We start from the raw sequence: 18,790 nt of genomic DNA, 5'->3' as shown, positions 1-18,790 counted from the left end.
TGTGGGTTCTTTAGCTAACACTTCTGCTGTTGGAGCCTAACGCCTCTCCACGTTGCCTGTTTTGCCACAGATACCTGTTTCCCAAGTTTACACTGTGCTGGACCGAGTTTGTAGACATGAAGGTTCGCGTGCCCTGTGAAACCATCGAGTACATCGAAGCCAACTATGGTAAGACCTGGAAGGTTCCTGTGAGGACATGGGACTGGAAGCGCTCTCCCCACAATGTGCAGCCCAATGGAGTCTGGCCCGTTTCTGAGTGGGATGAGGTTATCCAGTTGTACTGACACAGTAGGTTGAAATGGTAGAATTCCCCTCCTGCACAAAAGGGAGATGACTGTTTAAAAAGATACGTGTCTACTTGTCAAACATAAGTAGGAGCCAAAGAAAAATGACAAGTTTGAAGATACAGAGAGAGTCCTAACTCCTGAGCCAACTGATTTAATTCTCTCATTTTACATTTATTAAAGTCTCCATGTACCAGGTACAATGCTAGGTTACAGTGGAGAAGCAGAGATGAGTGAGACAGATGCCTGCCTCTTTTCCCCCTCCCTTTGGTAAGCACCCTAATTTTCCTTTGATGGAAACACCCTCACCCTTTGAAGAGCTTATATAGAATATGATATGTTCTGTAAGTGCTTTCAAAATGTTAAATAACATTTTGGAAGATGGCTTACCAGGTGCAGCTAAGGAAGGATATATTAGTAAAAGAGAATAACCTGTGTAAGCTTGTATGTTAGGGCTACTTTTAAGGTGTGGAGGCTGAGTTAATATTCAAGTGATCAGACTTCAGGTGACATCAAGAAAAGATGCTAGCAGATTCCTGTTACAAGCAACCTGATGCGGAATTGGCTTAGAGCACAGAGCATTATATAAGAGAATGACAGCTTATTTCTAGCCTTGTCAAAGATACGTAAATTTCCATACACCTTCTATTTTCATATTTGAAGTGAAAAGAAAGCTTATGCTTGTGTGATGCTTAAATTTCCAGCCATTGTGAGAATATTTTCACTGACCTGATGGTACTTGTTTGACAAATCATTCAAGTGAGACCATGCTACCAGGCATGATATCGAAAGGGTGGTGATTTCATAAAACATATTTTCCTTATTTCATTCTCAGTCAATAGGTAAAGTATGAGCAATTCATGGTCATTTAATATTTTCTGAATTTATAATCCTTGTACTCCAATTTTAATGTTAACCCTAAAATATTAATAGAAATACCTCTACTTTTTCTAAATGTACTCCTCAGTGTATTCATTCATCAATCACAGTTCCATATCTTTCACTTATAACCTATAAACCAGTTTCCATGGTATGTAAACCTGCCTGTTCACTCTCCTCTTCCAGCACTACATCAGGACTCCGAAATACAGATAAGTGGCAAACCTGAGAGCTGTTCTCCACCCCAGATCATAGTATTTGTAAAGTTTGTATTGGTTCCTAGTTGTCCTATCTATTGAATATCAATGGGGCAAGAACTCAGACATCCCTGCTTTGTCAAGTACCACCAACTCTGAAACCCTCCAGTTTCCTTTTTCCCCTCAAGATATGTCCCTGAGTGGACTGGGATGGCGGTGTCTCCCCATCACGAGTCACTTTAATTATGTATTGTAAGTGACAGGTAAAGGGATATTAGGCACAGAGCATTGCTATCTTTTTCTTTGTCCAGGATAGGAAGCTAAGTCTTACATTTTATCTAGGTTGCTTAGGACTACTTTCTGGACCAGATTGGCAGATTTTCGCGAAAACTAGAGAATAATAGGAATGTCAGAAATGGAAACCAGAAGGTCTGAGAGAACGGGCTGATAGTTTCCCTAAAACGAAGTTGGGGAAACCTACAACCTACAACCACCCCACTCCAAATTTTAAAAACAACAAAAACTTTTTTTTGATAAGTGATAACCAATGACCTTCCTCTCTTAGGATGAGTTTTCAGTGCATAGTCACTGGGTCTTCTTATAAAAACCTAACATAATTTAGGTTTTCAGGTAACCTTTATAGATTACCAGTAAACTTGTCCCCAAATGACAGGCCATTGTAACCAGCTTTCTTTTTGCTAGAAAATCAGCCCATGGAAATCATACCCAAATTCTAAATAGCTGAACCTAATTTTTTTTTTAATGGTTGAAAAAATGTAACAGGTAATAATAGTGTTCCCAGGCAAAATCCACCCTGTTTATTGAGGACCATTTGCTCGTACTTAGTGTCTAAAAGTGCATACACTACACATTTCTGCCCATTTCAAATTGGGACTCCCACTGTTTGCCAGGGGGTGTCTTACCCACCCCCTGTTTAGGTTATTTCTTTTTATCTGTCCCCAGAGTCCAAGGTCTTGAAGCATTCAAACATCTAAGCTGTCTTGGCCGCATGGACAGAGGTTCCATATACATCCCTCGGTAGACCACTGGCTGCTAGAATACCTTTTTTGACTGCCTTCTGGTTTCACAGAGTTCAGATCTCGGGTCCTACCCTAACTTGGGAGAATGAAAGCCCTTCCCAAACTCTGAAAGCCAGGCTTGCTCTGTTACAGATTCAGCTACACTTCATCCTATACTTCTTAACTGTTGCACTCTGCTGAGTGTCCAGAGACCTTGGCTCTACCATCAACACCTCATCAGATCACTTTTCTTTCCTCACCTGAGTGTTCCAATAATAATTCTCCTAATCTGTCCACTTCCAGGTACAGTTTGCCTGGCTTACCAGGAGAAAACCTCTTATATTAACTTGTTTAGCACCCATGGATGTCCCCAGAGAGGTCCTAAGCATCAAGATTGACAACCTCTCACTTGACAACCAGGTGACCACTCAGTCCTTCTCTAAGCAGGGAGCACTTGTCCTTCTCTCCTCTGCTGCAGCTGCTGACATCTGGATCCTGGAATAAAACCTCAGTTCTCCAAATTGAGCATCCCTGAGAAGCTGGGCAGTGGGGCAAACCCTGAAATATGACCACTAGATGGCAGAATGTGTGCCACCATTCCCCTCCAAACAACTTAACACTCAAGTGAAAATCATCTTGCTCTTGAGTCTTAAAAGCCAGAGGGGCCCTCACTGCAACACTCAATCTAACCCTTTTATTGTATAGCTAAATAAATAAGCACAGAAAGGAGTGATTTGAGCAAGAAAGAGTTGAGGCTCTAAGGGTGCCATGACTCCCAGCACATGCCTGTTTCATTGATCACAGCACAACATCTTTAGCCCTGCTTGACATGCTTGACAGAGAAGTTTTCAGGATGTTTTTGCCATCACCCACTTAATATCTTTCTGCTCAAATTTAGAGTGTGAGGTGACAGAGGAGGAGTGTTTTGTCCAAAATGCTTACACTGTCTTCATACCTTTATCTAAAACATGCCTTATCTCCAAAAGGTGAAATAGTTCATATTTGGAGGCATCAGCCTTTGGTCATTATATTTTTAATATCCAGGAGTACCTGATTCCCTTAGGCTCAAGATGTGTCCCATTTCTGCTTACCTCTCTACTTCCCCAGGAAACCATTAGCACCAATCTACTAAGTGCCCATCTCTGAAGATTCCCTCCTCTTCCTCTTTATTGATACTCTCTTATGGAGGATCCAAGAAATTGAGAATAGATTATGCTCATTTCTCTTTTTTTTTTTTTTTGGTGACCCTAAACCATTGTTTCTAGCCTTACAGGCTATAAAGCTTCAAATGGCACATAGGACAGCAAGGTGTTACACAGGAAAGCAGGGGTAGATTGGGGACCAGAGCTGCATCTGGGAAACACACTTGGAATGAATTCCCACACTCCAATAAACCCTCACCCAATGTCACAAGCCTAAGGCTGCAAATGTTTCTAAGTCTCCACCTAGTTTCACCTTCTGAAAAATGAACAGTTCTCTCATTCTTAGTATTATAAATCCCCAGGGGAAACTTCCCCTCAAAACACGGTCAGAGAGAGTGCCACAGTCCCACCTTCTAACACATAGCCATCATTTGTAACAACTTTAAAGCATGGGAAAAACTCTAGTTCTTGACCATTCAAAAGGATTTCTCTGAAGAAATGCCCCAGCAGCTACTTCTCTTTCCTCCTCCTCTTCCTCTGTCACTAAGACCCGGGCTAAGTCACCTCTAACATGCCACTTAGGGAAAGTGCCATGTTAGCATAACAGGGCACAAAGTTTTGAATTAGGCCTGAGTTTGAATCCCAGCTTCATTGTGTGGGATTTATGGTGGGGACCTCTTAGCCTCAATTTCCACATGACTGAATTGGCAAAATGAAGAATACTTCTAAGGGTTTTTAGTTAGGATTAAGTGAAATATAAAGTGCTTAGTATCAGGCCTAGAATTAGGTAATACTCAAGAAATGTTCCATTTCTTGTTTCCAAATCCTTTTTCTAATTATTCTTCAAATGGGATTAAAGAAACTGTGGTAGGACATAAACCTTACTCAGAAGGTTGCATGACTGAATTTGCTTAGGGAAAAAAAATCGTTTCATTATAACAAGGCATTAAAGGACAAATTGTATTGTTGATGAATTCAGAGACATGACCAAGTTACCTCCTTCTCTAAATAGAACAAATATTTTCATTTTATTGGTGAAGCTGTTGTCCTCTAGGGTCTCCTTGTGCTATCCCCATATGCTACCTAGTTCCCGGGTCCCAAGCAGGTCACTCTCTGCACCTCCCTAGATTTGGTGCCTGGTCTGCCCTGGACTTCTGTTTCAGTATTCTAGCTTTTCATGGAGGTGAACCCTCACCTTCTTGTTAGTAAATCTCTGCCAACCAAAATCAGATATAAGCCATGATTTGGAGAGGGAAAGAATTTGGAATACTTTGTGTCACTTAATTATCTGTGCCGATGAATTCTTATGTCAGTATTAATAAAGGGGAATTGAAAATACTCTTTTCTACCTTCTTCCCCCAAATTTGTGTTTCTGTCTCAGCTAGGCAAGAATCAGCAGGGTATGTGATACTATTTTAAGCTGCTCCACATCAGACTGAAATCCTAATTATAGTTTATAAGTCAAATAGACCAATTCAATAGTGATGCTTTTTGTACGGTACCTGTGCTAAAGTAGACAAGTATACATTTTTCTAAGAGACATCTGTTTCTATATTCTCAGAACTTATATCTTAGAATGCCTTCCTTGCCATCCCCCAACCCAACCAATGCAGAGATTATGTCGGAACCCATGAGCCACCCAAGCTGCTGTGTTCTTATGCATAGCTCTCACAGTGGGGTTGAAAGGCAGTATGAGGAGAATTAGAAGTGCTGTATTTTGTTCTATAAAACAATAAACTACTGTCTCATGTACCATTAAGAAAATTACAAGAGTATGCAGACTTATGATGACTCATTCAGAGCATGGGGAATATAGTTCATGTGTTTGTTAAATGAAAATCATATGTAGCTATTTATGTATCCCACATCATAACCAGAAAAACGTGTTTGTGAATTTTCTAAACAAAGTGATATTTTAAACATGAGTAAATTTCAGTGTATGCTTACCAGTTTACTATTTGACTTTATCTTCAGGTACAGATAGTTTGTGGTACTACTGAAAATGCCTTTAATATTATTATTTTGATCAGAATTTGTAATATATAATCCAGTTTGGGACGATGAATAAAATTTTTCTAATCACTTGAGATATTTTGTGTTTATTTTTGAAGCTTGCAGTAGAAATAATAGCCACTAACATTCATAAGCAATCTAGTAAGATAGTAATCTTGCCACAAGTACAGTACTTCTAAATTAAGGTGAGATATGTTGTATGGGTGGACCCTAATCCAATATGATTGGTATCCTTATAAGAAGAGTTTAAGATACAGACAAGCACAGAGGGACGATCAGGTGAAGATTTGGGGAGAAGATGGCCATCTACAAGCCAAGGAAAGAGGCCCTCAGAAGAAACCAATCCTGCCAACACCTTGATCTTGGACTTCTAGCCTCCAGAACTGTGAGAAAAGAAATTTGTTTTAAGCCATCTGGTCTGTCATACTTTGTTAGGTAGCCCTAGCAAACTAATGCAGTAACCAAGGCAGAATGGTATTGGTAGAGGCATAGACACACAGATCAATGGAACAGAAAAAAAGAACTTAGAAATTGGCATACAAATATGCTCAACTGATTTTTGACGAAAGTGCAAAAGCAATTCAATGGAGGAAGGATAGCCTTTTGAACAATTGGTATGAGAGCAATTGGACAGCCATAGGCAAAAAAACCCCCCCAAAAAACACCTCATACTTTATATAAAAATGAACTCAAAATGTATCATGTACTTAAATGTAAAATATAAAACTATGAAACTCTAAGGGGAAAAAGAGGAGAAAATTTTCATGATCTCGGGCTAGACAAAGAGTTCTTTCTTAGACTTCACACCAAAAGCACAATCAATAAAAGGAGAAATTGATAAATTGTACTTCATCAAAATTGAAAACTGCTGCTTTGCAAAAGCTTACAAGAAGAGGATGAAAAGTCAAGCTACAGACTAGTAGGAAATATTTACAAACTACATATCTGAAAGAAGACTAGTGTCTAGAATGTATTAAAGAAACTGAACACTCAACAGTTTTTTAAAACTCCGATTAGAAAATGAGCAAGAGATATGAACAGACATTTCACTGGAGAGGCTATACAGATGGCAAATAAGCACATTAAAAAGATGTTCAGCATCGTTAGCCAAATAGCCAAAAGCAATAGCCAAAGCAATCCTGAGAAAGAAGAAAAAAGCTGGAAGCATCACACTTCCTGATTTCAAGCTATATTATTACCATATACAATGCTGCAGTAATCAAAACAGTATGGTACTGGCATTTAAAAAGACACATAGACCAATGGCATAGAATTGAGAGCCCAGAAATAAACCCATGCATATACAATCAACTAATATTTGACAGGGGAGCCAAGAATACTCAATAGAGAAAATATAGTCCCTTCAATAAGTGGGGCTGGGAAAATTTGGATAATCACGTACAAAAGAATGAAACTAGATCCCTATATCACACCAGTCAAAATTAACTCAACATGGATTGAAAACCTAGATATGAGACCTGAAACCATGAACTCCTAGAAGAACACATAGGGAAAAAGTTCCTTGACATTGGTCTTGTCAGTGATATGACACCAAAAGCATACTCAACAAAAACAAAAATAAACAAGTAGGACTACATCAAACCAAAAAGCTTCTCAGCAGAAAACAACAAAATGAAAGGCAGCCTATGAGTTGGAAATAAATATTTGCAAATCGTATGTATAATAAGGGGTTAATATCCAAAATATATAAGGAACTCATACAACTCAATAGCAAAAAAACATCCAATTTTTAAAGTGGGCAAAGGAACTGAAACATTTTTCTAAAGAAGAAATTCTAATGGCTAACAGATACATGAAAAATTGCTCAACATCACTAATCATCAGGAAAATGGAGATCAAAACCACAGTGAGATATCACCTTACACCCGTTAGAATGGCTATTATCAAAGAAGACAAGAGCTAACAAGGGCATGTGAGGATGTGGAGAAAGGAAAACCTTGTATACTGTTGGTGGGACTGTAAACTGGTGCAGCCACTCTGGAAAACAGTATGGAGTTTCCTCAAAAAATTAAAAATAGAACAATACGATCCAGCAATTCCACTTCTGGGTATATATTCGAAGGAAATGATATTACTATCCTGAAGGAATATCTGCACCCCCTGTTCACTGCAGCTTTATTTCCAATAGCCAAGGTATGGAAATAACCTAAGTGTCTATCAACAGATGAATGGATAAGAAGATGTGGTATATATATAGAATGGAATATTATTCAGCCACAAGAAAGAGGAAGTCCTGCCATTTGTGACAACACAGGTGGACCTTGAGGGCATTATGTTAAGGAAAAAAAAGTCAGATAGAAAAAGACATGCTGTATGATTGCATACGTAGAATCTAATAAACAAACTCAGAGAACAGATTGGTGGTTGCCAGAAGCAGGGAGTAGGGGCTGGGGTAATTAGTTGAAGGTGGTCAAAAGATACAAACCGCCAGATATAAGTAAGTTCTGGGGATGTAATGTACAGCATGATAACTGTATTTAGCAATACTATATTGTATGTTTGAAAGCTGCTAAAAGAGTAGATCTTAAAAGTTCTCATCACAAGAAAACAAAAATTTCTAACTGTGAGGTAATGGATGTTGACTTATGGTGGTAATCATTTCACAATATGTACATATATCAAATCATTGTTGTACACCTTAAACTTATACAATGTTATATGTCAGATATATCTCAATAAAACGGGGAAGGGGAAGAAGTTACAATTTTTCTTTGTCATAATTTCTCCCATGAACACATCATGTGATCTTCCTGAAGTAAATATTAATAAACCAGATCTTGCTCAGATAATAGTTAGAAACCATTTTCTGTGTTGTCACTGGTATGAGCTTACAGGTGTTCAGCTGGTGTCAGCTCTGCCACATCATACTTTGTGTTTTGGGCTCTTATTTGTTTTCTTTGGACACAAAAACACAAAATCTGCTGAATTTCAGCATATTCCTCTTCCTTAATATATCATTTTCTAGAAATTTTGTGAAAATGTCCACCTTTACTGAAAATTACTACTCCTTTTATTTCTTTTTCTTTTTTTTTTTTGGCCACGCCATGCGGCTTGTGGGATCCTAATTCCCCAACCAGGGATTGAACCTGAGCCCCAGCAGTGAAAGCACAGAGTCTAACCACTGGACCGCCAGGGAATTCCCTCCTCCTTTTATTTCTAATCTGAATTGGTATTTTCCCAGTTACTCTTTAATAAAGTTTCCCTTACTAGTCCCCCTGTAACAAATATCAAAACTATATATAAACTGCTAAGTAAAGGTGGTAAGTGTAAAAACATTTTCTGGAAGGAGTTAAAGTTGTCATTAATGATAGAGAAGTAAAGATAGAGGACTACAGTACTGATAACTAATAAACTTAAAAAAAATGTTCAACATTGTTAACCATCAGGAAAATGCAAATTACAACCACAACGAGATATCACTGCACAGCTGTTAGGATGGCTAAAATTTTACATAGTGAAAACACCAAATACTGTAGTTGTCTCTCTTATGGTTTCTTTTTGAATGTGTTCTTTGCACCATTGTTTGACTATGATTTTACTAGAGTGTCCTTAAACATTTTATAAACGTTCATAACATGTAACACTCTCCATAATAAAATTAAAAGGAATAATCTTGTCTCAGTTTTTGGAAGACAGATTTTTAGCCTTTTGTTCTGTTTTTCTCTTTTTCTGCTCCAATTTTTATTGATTTACTCTGTAAATTTAATAACCCTCTTTAAAATTTATTTTCTCATTATTCTTTTGTGTCCTTTATAGTTGACTTTTCCCCAAGAAGATTTATCAGCAAAAGCCCTTTAGCAGCTGGTGTCATTGTTCTTAGGTCTCTAACTTTAATTAATTTCATATTTATCACCAGTTTTTTAAATTTAAATTCTTTTTTTTTTTCTAGTTAGTCTCAGTACTTTGGAGAATATTTTCTAGAGAATATTGCAGGAAAGGTGGCTGGGTGACGAATTTTCTGAAAATGTATTACCAACAAATGTCTTTCAGGTGTCTTAGAAGAACGATCGTCTCATAGTTGGAGTGTGTATGAGTTTGTTTTGGAGCCTAAACTGTGCAACTGTTTAATCCAGCCAGATCCTGCTTAGAAAAACCGAAGGGTGAGCTCACAAAGCAAAATGCTTTTAAGCATTTTAAGAAGCTGTCCTCTCCTCATGTCATGTGGTCACAATTTGCTAGGAGCCAGGTTTCGCCTGTATCCTAGTGGAAGACCAGAGAATATCTACAACAGTGCTGTCAAATAGAGCATTCTCTGATACTAGAAATGACTCTACCTGCACTGTCCAAGACAGTAGCCACGAGCCACATGTGATCTTGAGCACTTGAAATGTGGCAAGTGCAAATGAGGAACTGAATGTTTACTTTGATTTTTTTTTAACATCTTTATTAGAGTATAATTGCTTTACAGTGGTGTGTCAGTTTCTGCTTTATAACAAAGTGAATCAGTTATACATATACATATGTCCCCATATCTCTTCCCTCTTGCATCTCCCTCCCTCGCACCCTCCCTATCCCACCCCTCTAGGTGGTCACAAAGCACCGAGCTGATCTCCCTGTGCTATGTGGCTGCTTCCCACTAGCCATCTATTTTACGTTTGGTAGTGTATATATGTCCATGCCACTCTCTCACTTTGGCCCAGCTTACCCTTCCCCCTCCCTGTATCCTCAAGTCCATTCTCTAGTAGGTCTGCATCTTTATTCCCGTCTTGCCCCTAGGTTCTTCTGACCATTTTCTGTTCTTTTTTTTTTTCTAGATTCCATATATATGTGTTAGCATACGGTATTTGTTTTTCTCTTTCTGACTTACTTCACTCTGTATGACAGTCTCTAGGTCCATCCATCTCACTACAAATAACTCGTTCCTTTTTCTGGCTGACTAATATTCCATTGTATATATGTGCCACATCTTCTTTATCCATTCATCCGTCGATGGACACTTAGGTTGCTTCCATGTCCTGGCTATTGTAAATAGAGCTGCAATGAACATTTTGGTACATGACTCTTTTTGAATTATGGTTTTCTCAGGGTATATGCCCAGTAGTGGGATTGCTGGGTCCTATGGTAGTTTTATTTTTCGTTTTTTAAGGAACCTCCGTACTGTTCTCCATAGTGGCTGTATCAATTTACATTCCCACCAACAGTGCAGGAGGGGTCCCTTTTCTCCACACCCTCTCCAGCATTTACTGTTTGTAAAGTTTTTGATAATGGCCATTCTGACCAGTGTGAGGTGATACCTTGCTGTGTTTTTGATTTGCATTTCTCTAATGATTGGTGATGTTGAGCATCCTTTCATGTGTTTGTTGGCAAGCTGTATGTCTTCTTTGGAGAAATGTCTATTTAGATCTTCTGCCCATTTTTGGATTGGGTTGTTTGTTTTTTTGATATTGAGCTGCATGAGCTGCTTGTATATTTTGGAGATTAATCCTTTGTCAGTTGCTTTGTTTGCAAATATTTTCTCCCATTCTGAGGGCTGTCTTTTCATCTTGTTTATGGTTTCCTTTGCTGTGCAAAAGCTTTTCAGGTTCATTAGGTCCCATGTGTTTACTTTTGGTTTTATTTCCATTTCTGTAGGAGGTGGGTCAAAAAGGATCTTGCTGTGATTTATGTCATGGGGTGTTCTGCCTATGTTTTCCTCTAACAGTTTTACAGTGTCTGGCCTTACATTTAGGTCTTTAATACATTTTGAGTTTATTTTTGTGTATGATGTTAGGGAGTGTTCTAATTTCATTCTTTTACATGTAGCTGTCCAGTTTTCCCAGCACCACTTATTGAAGAGGCTGTCTTTTCTCCACTGTTTACTTTGATTTTAATTAAATTAAGTAGCATCATATAGCTAGTAGCTAGCATACTGGACGATGCAGATCCAGAGGATTTGATGGGACCAACAAGAGCTTTGGAGTTGTAGAGATCTAGACTCAAATCCAGGGCTGTCACTTCCTAGGTTTGTGATCTCAGGCTGGTTATTTAACTTCTGAGTTCCAATTTTTTTTTCAACTAATGGGGCTAAAGTTAATACCTGCCTGTAAGAGTTATTATAAGAATTATAGGAACTCTGGTATACTGCTTAGTACAGAGTAGAAGTTAAATAAATGATAGCTATTAATATTATTATCTTTACTTGCTTTTATTTCAACCTTTGGCATTAATCCTCTGAACTTGTATTTTCCTGATAATCCCAAGTAATTTTTCTGTAAGATTAGAGCCTTTCTGTATTTCAGAGTATTCCTGGTGAGAGGGCCCTGTCCTGAGGACTGGTGATGAGAAGTGAGAGTGGCCTCAAGGGCACAGGTACAAGGCCTGTCCTTTGGGGAGACAGGAGGTAGGATTAAAACATAACACTTGGGTACGGCTTCAAGATGGCGGAGGAGTAAGAGGTGGAGATCACCTTCCTCCCCACAAATACATCAGATACATCTACATGTGGAACAACTCCTACAGAACACCTACTGAACGCTGGCAGAAGGCCTCAGACCTCCCAAAAGCCAGTCGTCAGGGCTGTGCCTCTGAGGTGGGAGAGTCAAGTTCAGGACACTGGTCCACAAGAGACCTCCCAGCTCCACGTAATATCAAATGGCGAAAATCTCCCAGAGATCTCCATCTCAACGCCAAGACCCAGATCCACTCAACGACCAGCAAGCTACAGTGCAGGACACCCTATGCCAAACAACTAGCAAGACAGGAACACAGCCCCATCCATTAGCACAGAGGCTGCCTAAAATCATAATAAGGCCACAGACAGCCCAAAACACACCACCAGACATAGACCTGCCCATCAGAAAGACAAGATCCGGCCTCATCCACCAGAATACAGGAACTAGTCCCCTCCACCAGGAAGCCTACACAACCCACTGAACCAACCTTAGCCACTGGGGACAGACACCAAAAACAACAGGAACTACAAACCTGCAGCCTGCGAAAAGGAGACCCCAAACACGGTAAGTTAAGCAAAATGAGAAGACAGAGAAACACAGAGCAGGTGAAGGAGCAAGGCAAAAACCCACCAGACCTAACAAATGAAGAGGAAATAGGCAGTCTACCTGAAAAAGAATTCAGAATAATGATAGTAAAGAAGATCCAAAATCTTGGAAATAGAAAGGAGAAAATACAAGAAATGTTTAACAAGGACCTAGAAGAACTAAAGAACAAACAAACAGAGATGAACAACACAATAAATGAAATTAAACATTCTCTAGAAGGGATCAATAGCAGAATAACTGAGGCAGAAGAACGGATAAGTGACCTGGAAGATAAAATAGTGGAAATAACTACTGCAGAGCAGAATAAAGAAAAAAGAATGAAAAGAATTGATGACAGTCTCAGAGACCTCTGGGACAACATTAAACGCACCAACATTCGAATTATAGGGGCCCCAGAAGAAGAAGAGAAAAAGAAAGGGACTGAGAAAATATTTGAAGAGATTATAGTTGAAAACGTCCCTAATATGGGAAAGGAAATAGTCAATCAAGTCCAGGAAGCACAGAGAGTCCCATACAGGACAAATCCAAGGAAAAACACGCCAAGACACATATTGATCAAACTATCCAAAAGTAAATACAAAGAAAAAATATTAAAAGCAGCAAGGGAAAAACAACAAATAACACACAAGGGAATCCCCATAAGATTAACTGCTGATCTTTCAGCAGAAACTCTGCAAGCCAGAAGGGAGTGGCAGGACATATTTAAAGTGATGAAGGAGAAAAACCTACAACCAAGATTACTCTACCCAGCAAGGATCTCATTCAGATCTGACAGAGAAATTAAAACCTTTACAGACAAGCAAAAGCTAAGACAATTCAGCACCACCAGACCAGCTTTACAACAAATGCTAAAGGAACTTCTCTAGGCAGGAAACACAAGAGGAGGAAAAGACCTACAATAACAAACCCAAAACAATTAAGAAAATGGTAATAGGAACATACATATCGAGAATTACCTTAAACATAAATGGATTAAATGCTCCAACCAAAAGACATAGACTGGCTGAATAGATACAAAAACAAGACCCGTATATATGCTGTCTACAAGAGACCCACTTCAGACCTAGGGACACAAACGGACTGAAAGTGAGGGGATGGAAAAAGGTATTTCCATTTTAAAGTAGCAGGATACAAAATTAATGCACAGAAATCTCTTGCATTCCTATACACTAATGATGAAAAATCTGAAAGTGAAATTAAGAAAACACTCCCATTTACCACTGCAACAAAAAGAATGAAATATCTAGGAATAAACCTACCTAAGGAGACAAAAGACCTGTATGCAGAAATTATAAGACACTGATGAAAGAAATTAAAGATGATACAAATAGAATGAGAGATATACCATATTCTTGGATTGGAAGAATCAACAGTGTGAAAATGACTCTACTACCCAAAGCAATCTACAGATTCAATGCAATCCCTATCAAACTACCACTGGCATTTTTCACAGAACTAGAACAAAAAATTTCACAATTTGTATGGAAACACAAACGACCCCGAATAGCCAAAGCAAACTTGAGAAAGAAAAACGGAGCTGGAGGAATCAGGCTCCCTGACTTCAGACTAAACTACAAAGCTACAGTAATCAAGACAGTATGGTACTGGCAGAAAAACAGAAATATACATCACTGGAACAGGATAGAAAGCCCAGAGATAAACCCACGCACATATGGTCACCTTATCTTTGATAAAGGAGGCAAGAATATACAATGGAGAAAAGACAGCCTCTTCAATAAGTAGTGCTGGGAAAACTGGACAGCTACATGTAATAGAATGAAATTAGAACACTCCCTAACACCATACACAAAAATAAAGTCAAAATGGATTAAAGACCTAAATGTAAGGCCAGACACTATCAAACTCTTAGAAGAAAACATAGGCAGAACACTCTGACATACATCACAGCAAGATCCTTTTTGACCCACCTCCTAGAGAAATGGAAGTAAAAACAAAAATAAACAAAGGGGACCTAATGAACCTGAAAAGCTTCTGCACAGCAAAGGAAACCATAAATAAGATGAAAAGACAACCCTCAGAATGGGAGAAATATTTGCAAATGAAGCAACTAACAAAGGATTAATCTCCAAAATTTATAAGCAGTTCATGCAGCTCAATACTAAAAAAACAAACAACCCAATCCAAAAATGGGCAGAAGACCTAAATAGACATTTCTCCAAAGAAGATATACAGATTGCCAACAAACTCATGAAAGAATGCTCAACATCATTAATCATTAGAGAAATGCAAATCAAAAACACAGCAAGGTATCACCTCACACTGGTCAGAATGGCCATTATCAAAAACTTTACAAACAGTAAATGCTGGAGAGGGTGTGGAGAAAAGGGAACCCTCCTGCACTGTTGGTGGGAATGTAAATTGATACAGCCACTATGGAGAACAGTATGGAGGTTCCTTAAAAAACGAAAAATAAAACTACCATAGGACCCAGCAATCCCACTACTGGGCATATACCCTGAGAAAACCATAATTCAAAAAGAGTCATGTACCAAAATGTTCATTGCAGCTCTATTTACAATAGCCAGGACATGGAAGCAACCTAAGTGTCCATCGACGGATGAATGGATAAAGAAGATGTGGCACATATATACAATGGAATATTAGTCAGCCAGAAAAAGGAACGAAACTGAGTTATTTGTAGTGAGGTGGATGGACATAGAGACTGTCATACAGAGTGAAGTAAGTCAGAAAGAGAAAAACAAATACCGTATGCTAACACATATATATGGAGTCTAAAAAAAAAAAGGTTCTGAAGAACTTAGGGGCAGGACAGGAATAAAGACGCAGATGTAGAGAATGGGCTTGAGGACATGGGGAGGGGGAAGGGTAAGCTGGGACGAAGTGAGAGAGTGGCATGGACATATATACACTACCAAATGTAAAGTAGATAGCTAGTGGGAAGCAGCCGCATAGCACAGGGAGATCAGCTCAGTGCTTTGTGACCACGTAGAGGGGTGGGATAGGGAGGGAGACATGGGGACATATGTATACATATAGCTGATTCACTTTTTTATAAAGCAGAAACTAACACACCATTGTAAAGTAATTATACTCCAATAAAGATGTTAAAAAACAACAACAACGTAACACTTAAAGGAACTGAATTTCAAAGATCAGGCTTAGGTAGGGGAACCAAAGATCCCATACTTTGTAGAAGGTGGCCTGAGGCTAGAAAAAACTCCAGGAAGGAGGACAGGGAGAGGGACAGTGAAGTTCAGGTGGATCTTAAGTCTTAGCGAACAGAAAATTTGAATAAATGAAGAAAGGGAAGAAAGCATTCTTGAAGAGAAGGAATCAGTACAGTCACAGAATGGGCTTTATGGGACATTGAAAAAGACCATCTGTCTATATATGGATAAATAGTAAAAAATACAACTAGAAAGGTGGGCAAGGAGCAGACTGGGAGGGCACTAAATATCCTGCTGTAAAGTATGGATGAGAGAAAATGGAGAAGGTTTATTTGAATCAGAGCATGATGCCTTCAATAAACACTTCTGACTAGATTACTACTCACAGCCACAGTGCTAAGGGCCGAGGTTCATTCATTGACTCAACAAACATTCATGAAGCTCTTTCAAGGGCGGAGTAGGGATTTGGGGAAATTTAGGTTCACACAGACTCATCCCCAAAACCCTGGGATCCCTACAGTGGCAGGACAGAGGACAGAGACTTAACCAGGTGGTCATAAGCCACTCAGGTGGCTCAGGTAAGGTCAATCCTAGGAATTACCAGCCACTGCCAGGCACGGACACAGGGAGTCCAGGGGCAGGAAGTGCTTGAGGCTGAGGGGCACTTGGTGTTGCTCTGGGAAATGGGGCTCAAGATCAGTGCTGCCGGCCTCAGAAAAGCACGCTGGGACCAGGGTAGGGTCTTATCCAGGGGGCTCCAGGAATTAGAACAGGCATTTGAGGGCAGAGGCTCAGTTAGATGAATTGGGGCAGGGGAGTCGGTAGTGAGGTCCTAGGCTCTGGGGAAGTCAGGGTTAGGCCTGGGCACCACAGTGCAGGCAATGTGAGAGCTGTGGGGAAGAGGCTGGAGCTATTTCTACACCTGCTGCTTCAGTCAGAAGCCAGGACAGGATGGGCTCTCCCTGTGGGGACACCACAAGGCCTAGCTCTGGGATCTGGGGAACTGAAGCCAGGAAAGGAGATGGGCCCAGTAGAGGTGTTCAATTCTGGGTCTTAATCTGGTCCTCATTTCCCTATTGTCTGTTCATCTCTGAAGACTCTGGTCTCCAAAGGGTGAAGAGGAGGTATTCTAGTTGTACTAGGAGCACAGCTTTGCTAACAACTGACATCACCCTCTCCACCCTACCTCCTATCCCCCCAGGAAAGCTTGAGACCCCATCTGCTGGGATCATAGGGCTGGTGAATGGAGGGGAGCCAAGCAGAGGCGTATCTTGTTAAACAGTCTGCTTCAGCTACAGTGTAAATCTCAAAATCGGGTCCGAAACCTCAGCTGATAACCCACTTGTTTCAGACAATTTGCAAAGAAACCAAATCACCAGCTAGAAGAGATGGATGTGCTCTTGGGTAGTGCAGAATTATCTGTGTTATGAAAAGCAGAGGTGAGAACTGTGGCGAGAAGTCACGGTTTCCTCTGAAGGTTTTTTATTGGTTAGGTTTAAAGTAACATCCTTTAATCTTCCTAAGATGCCCCAGGGGAGCCTCCTGAAAACATCTGCTGGATTTGAAGGGTCAGGGAGTGCCTCCCTCATCCCCTCAGTATATGTGTTTGGTTTGGGATTTGTCAGTCTGGGAAGCTGAGGGCTCTGGGCAGCTCAGGCCTGGCAGATTTCCCCCACCTGCCTAAAACTCAGCCCAGGGAGACAGAGGACCTCCCCAGCCCAATTCTGTACCTTCACTCTCCAGCCCCTGGAGCTGTGGCCTTTATTTCAAGTCCTGGTCCCCCGGGGCTGCATGGGGAATGAGGACAGCTGATAAGCCTGACATTATTGACTTTATGGGGAGTATTCAATGAATTTACTTTCTGCAAGAAGGCTGCACTCTTTATCTGCTGCCCACAGAGCATCTAAATCCTCATCTAGGGGACCCGTTGATGAATCATGTCTCATACACAAAGAGCAGAGAATGTAAAGTGGAAAAGGGGAGTCGCATCCCACCCCTTTCTTTTCTCCAGTACCTGGTTCTGCCCACCCTCACCACCCTTGCTTTCGCACTGCACTTTGGTTTATTGGCTGGAAATAGAAGCACTCACAGCTCCAGGCCTACAAAGTTGAGGCCAAGCCAGCCTGGTCTTGAGAGTGTCAGCAGCTGGGCACACCCAGGGCTGCGCGTCCCGCTAACTGGTAACTAAGGGAAGAAAAGCCCACTCACTTGAGGCAGTTACGTGTCCTGGTTTTTGCTGCGACGGTCAACATTTGCTCTGCACAGAAATACCCGCCTGGCCTCAACACCAGGTGTCTTGGTGGAGAAATGTGTGTGTGCGGTGGGGGGCAGTTACCAAGGGGTACTGGGTCTGGGGAGCTGGAGAGCGAAAATTAACTGGAAGAGAGAGCCTGATGCTCAAGGCAAGCTTTTCTTTCCCCCCTTTCTGATATCTCCTTAATCCATCCAGCCCTGGGATGTTGGCTTCAATTAGTGGAAGGAAATAAATGCTTCTTGGTAGCACAGGACCCAAAGCAACTGGAAGGAGAGAGGTGAGAGCCAGGATACTGAGTTGGACAAATGAAAGAAAAATATCGAAGTACCCTTTGGAGGAAAATTAGAGGCATGTGTTCATATTCCCCATCTCGTTTTTGGATAGAGTTTTCTGGTAATAAAATGATTATTTATTGAGCAACTATGATTTTATTAGATGCCTGTTACCACCGTTTTAAAGCATTTACTCCCAGTCACTAACTTCATGTACATTAGTGCACTGAGTCTTTACAATAATCCATGAAGTTGATATTATTTCCAGTTTACAGCTGAGAAAATTGAGACTGGGAGAAGTTAAGTAACCTGCCCAGGATGGCAGCTGGTGTCAGAGCAGGAATTCAAACACCAGTCTGCCTCCAAAGCCTAATGAAAAGCCTCTCAGCTTCTGTACAAAAACTGCTTTCCATTTGGTATTTCTCAGTACCTTTTCCCACTTAGTCCACAGCACATCAATGAGTATTTATTACTCCCATTTTATAGAAAACAGGCTCAGAAGAGTAATTTTTTTGTTTTTGCAATTTGACCAGCTTTTTATTTCTTAAATAAGTGGCAAGTGTAATTGAGAAAGTTACAGTGC

The 18,790-nt window shown here is 40.2% G+C and overlaps 1 protein-coding gene across 6 annotated transcripts in view; it reads left to right on the top strand.

The window, feature by feature from the left end:
• Positions 1–18,790, top strand: part of FKTN (fukutin) — an 85,820-nt gene that overhangs the window by 66,713 nt on the left and 317 nt on the right. For 2 of the 6 annotated variants that reach the window (XM_068552021.1, XM_068552022.1), the window contains one exon: positions 71–1,438. In XM_068552021.1, coding sequence (XP_068408122.1) covers positions 71–284 — 214 coding nt within the window. In that variant the 3' untranslated portion in view covers positions 285–1,438. Of the gene's footprint in view, positions 1–70; positions 5,524–9,545; positions 9,656–18,790 lie in introns of those variants that run through there. The other 4 variants (XM_068552024.1, XM_068552025.1, XM_068552023.1 and 1 more) reach the window with 4 other exon arrangements.

This window comes from Eschrichtius robustus, chromosome 10 (genome assembly GCF_028021215.1).
Source record: "Eschrichtius robustus isolate mEscRob2 chromosome 10, mEscRob2.pri, whole genome shotgun sequence".
NCBI lineage: Eukaryota > Metazoa > Chordata > Mammalia > Artiodactyla > Eschrichtiidae > Eschrichtius > Eschrichtius robustus.
The sequence above is the reverse complement of the archived record's forward strand: the minus strand, read 5'-3'. Positions and strand labels throughout refer to the sequence as shown.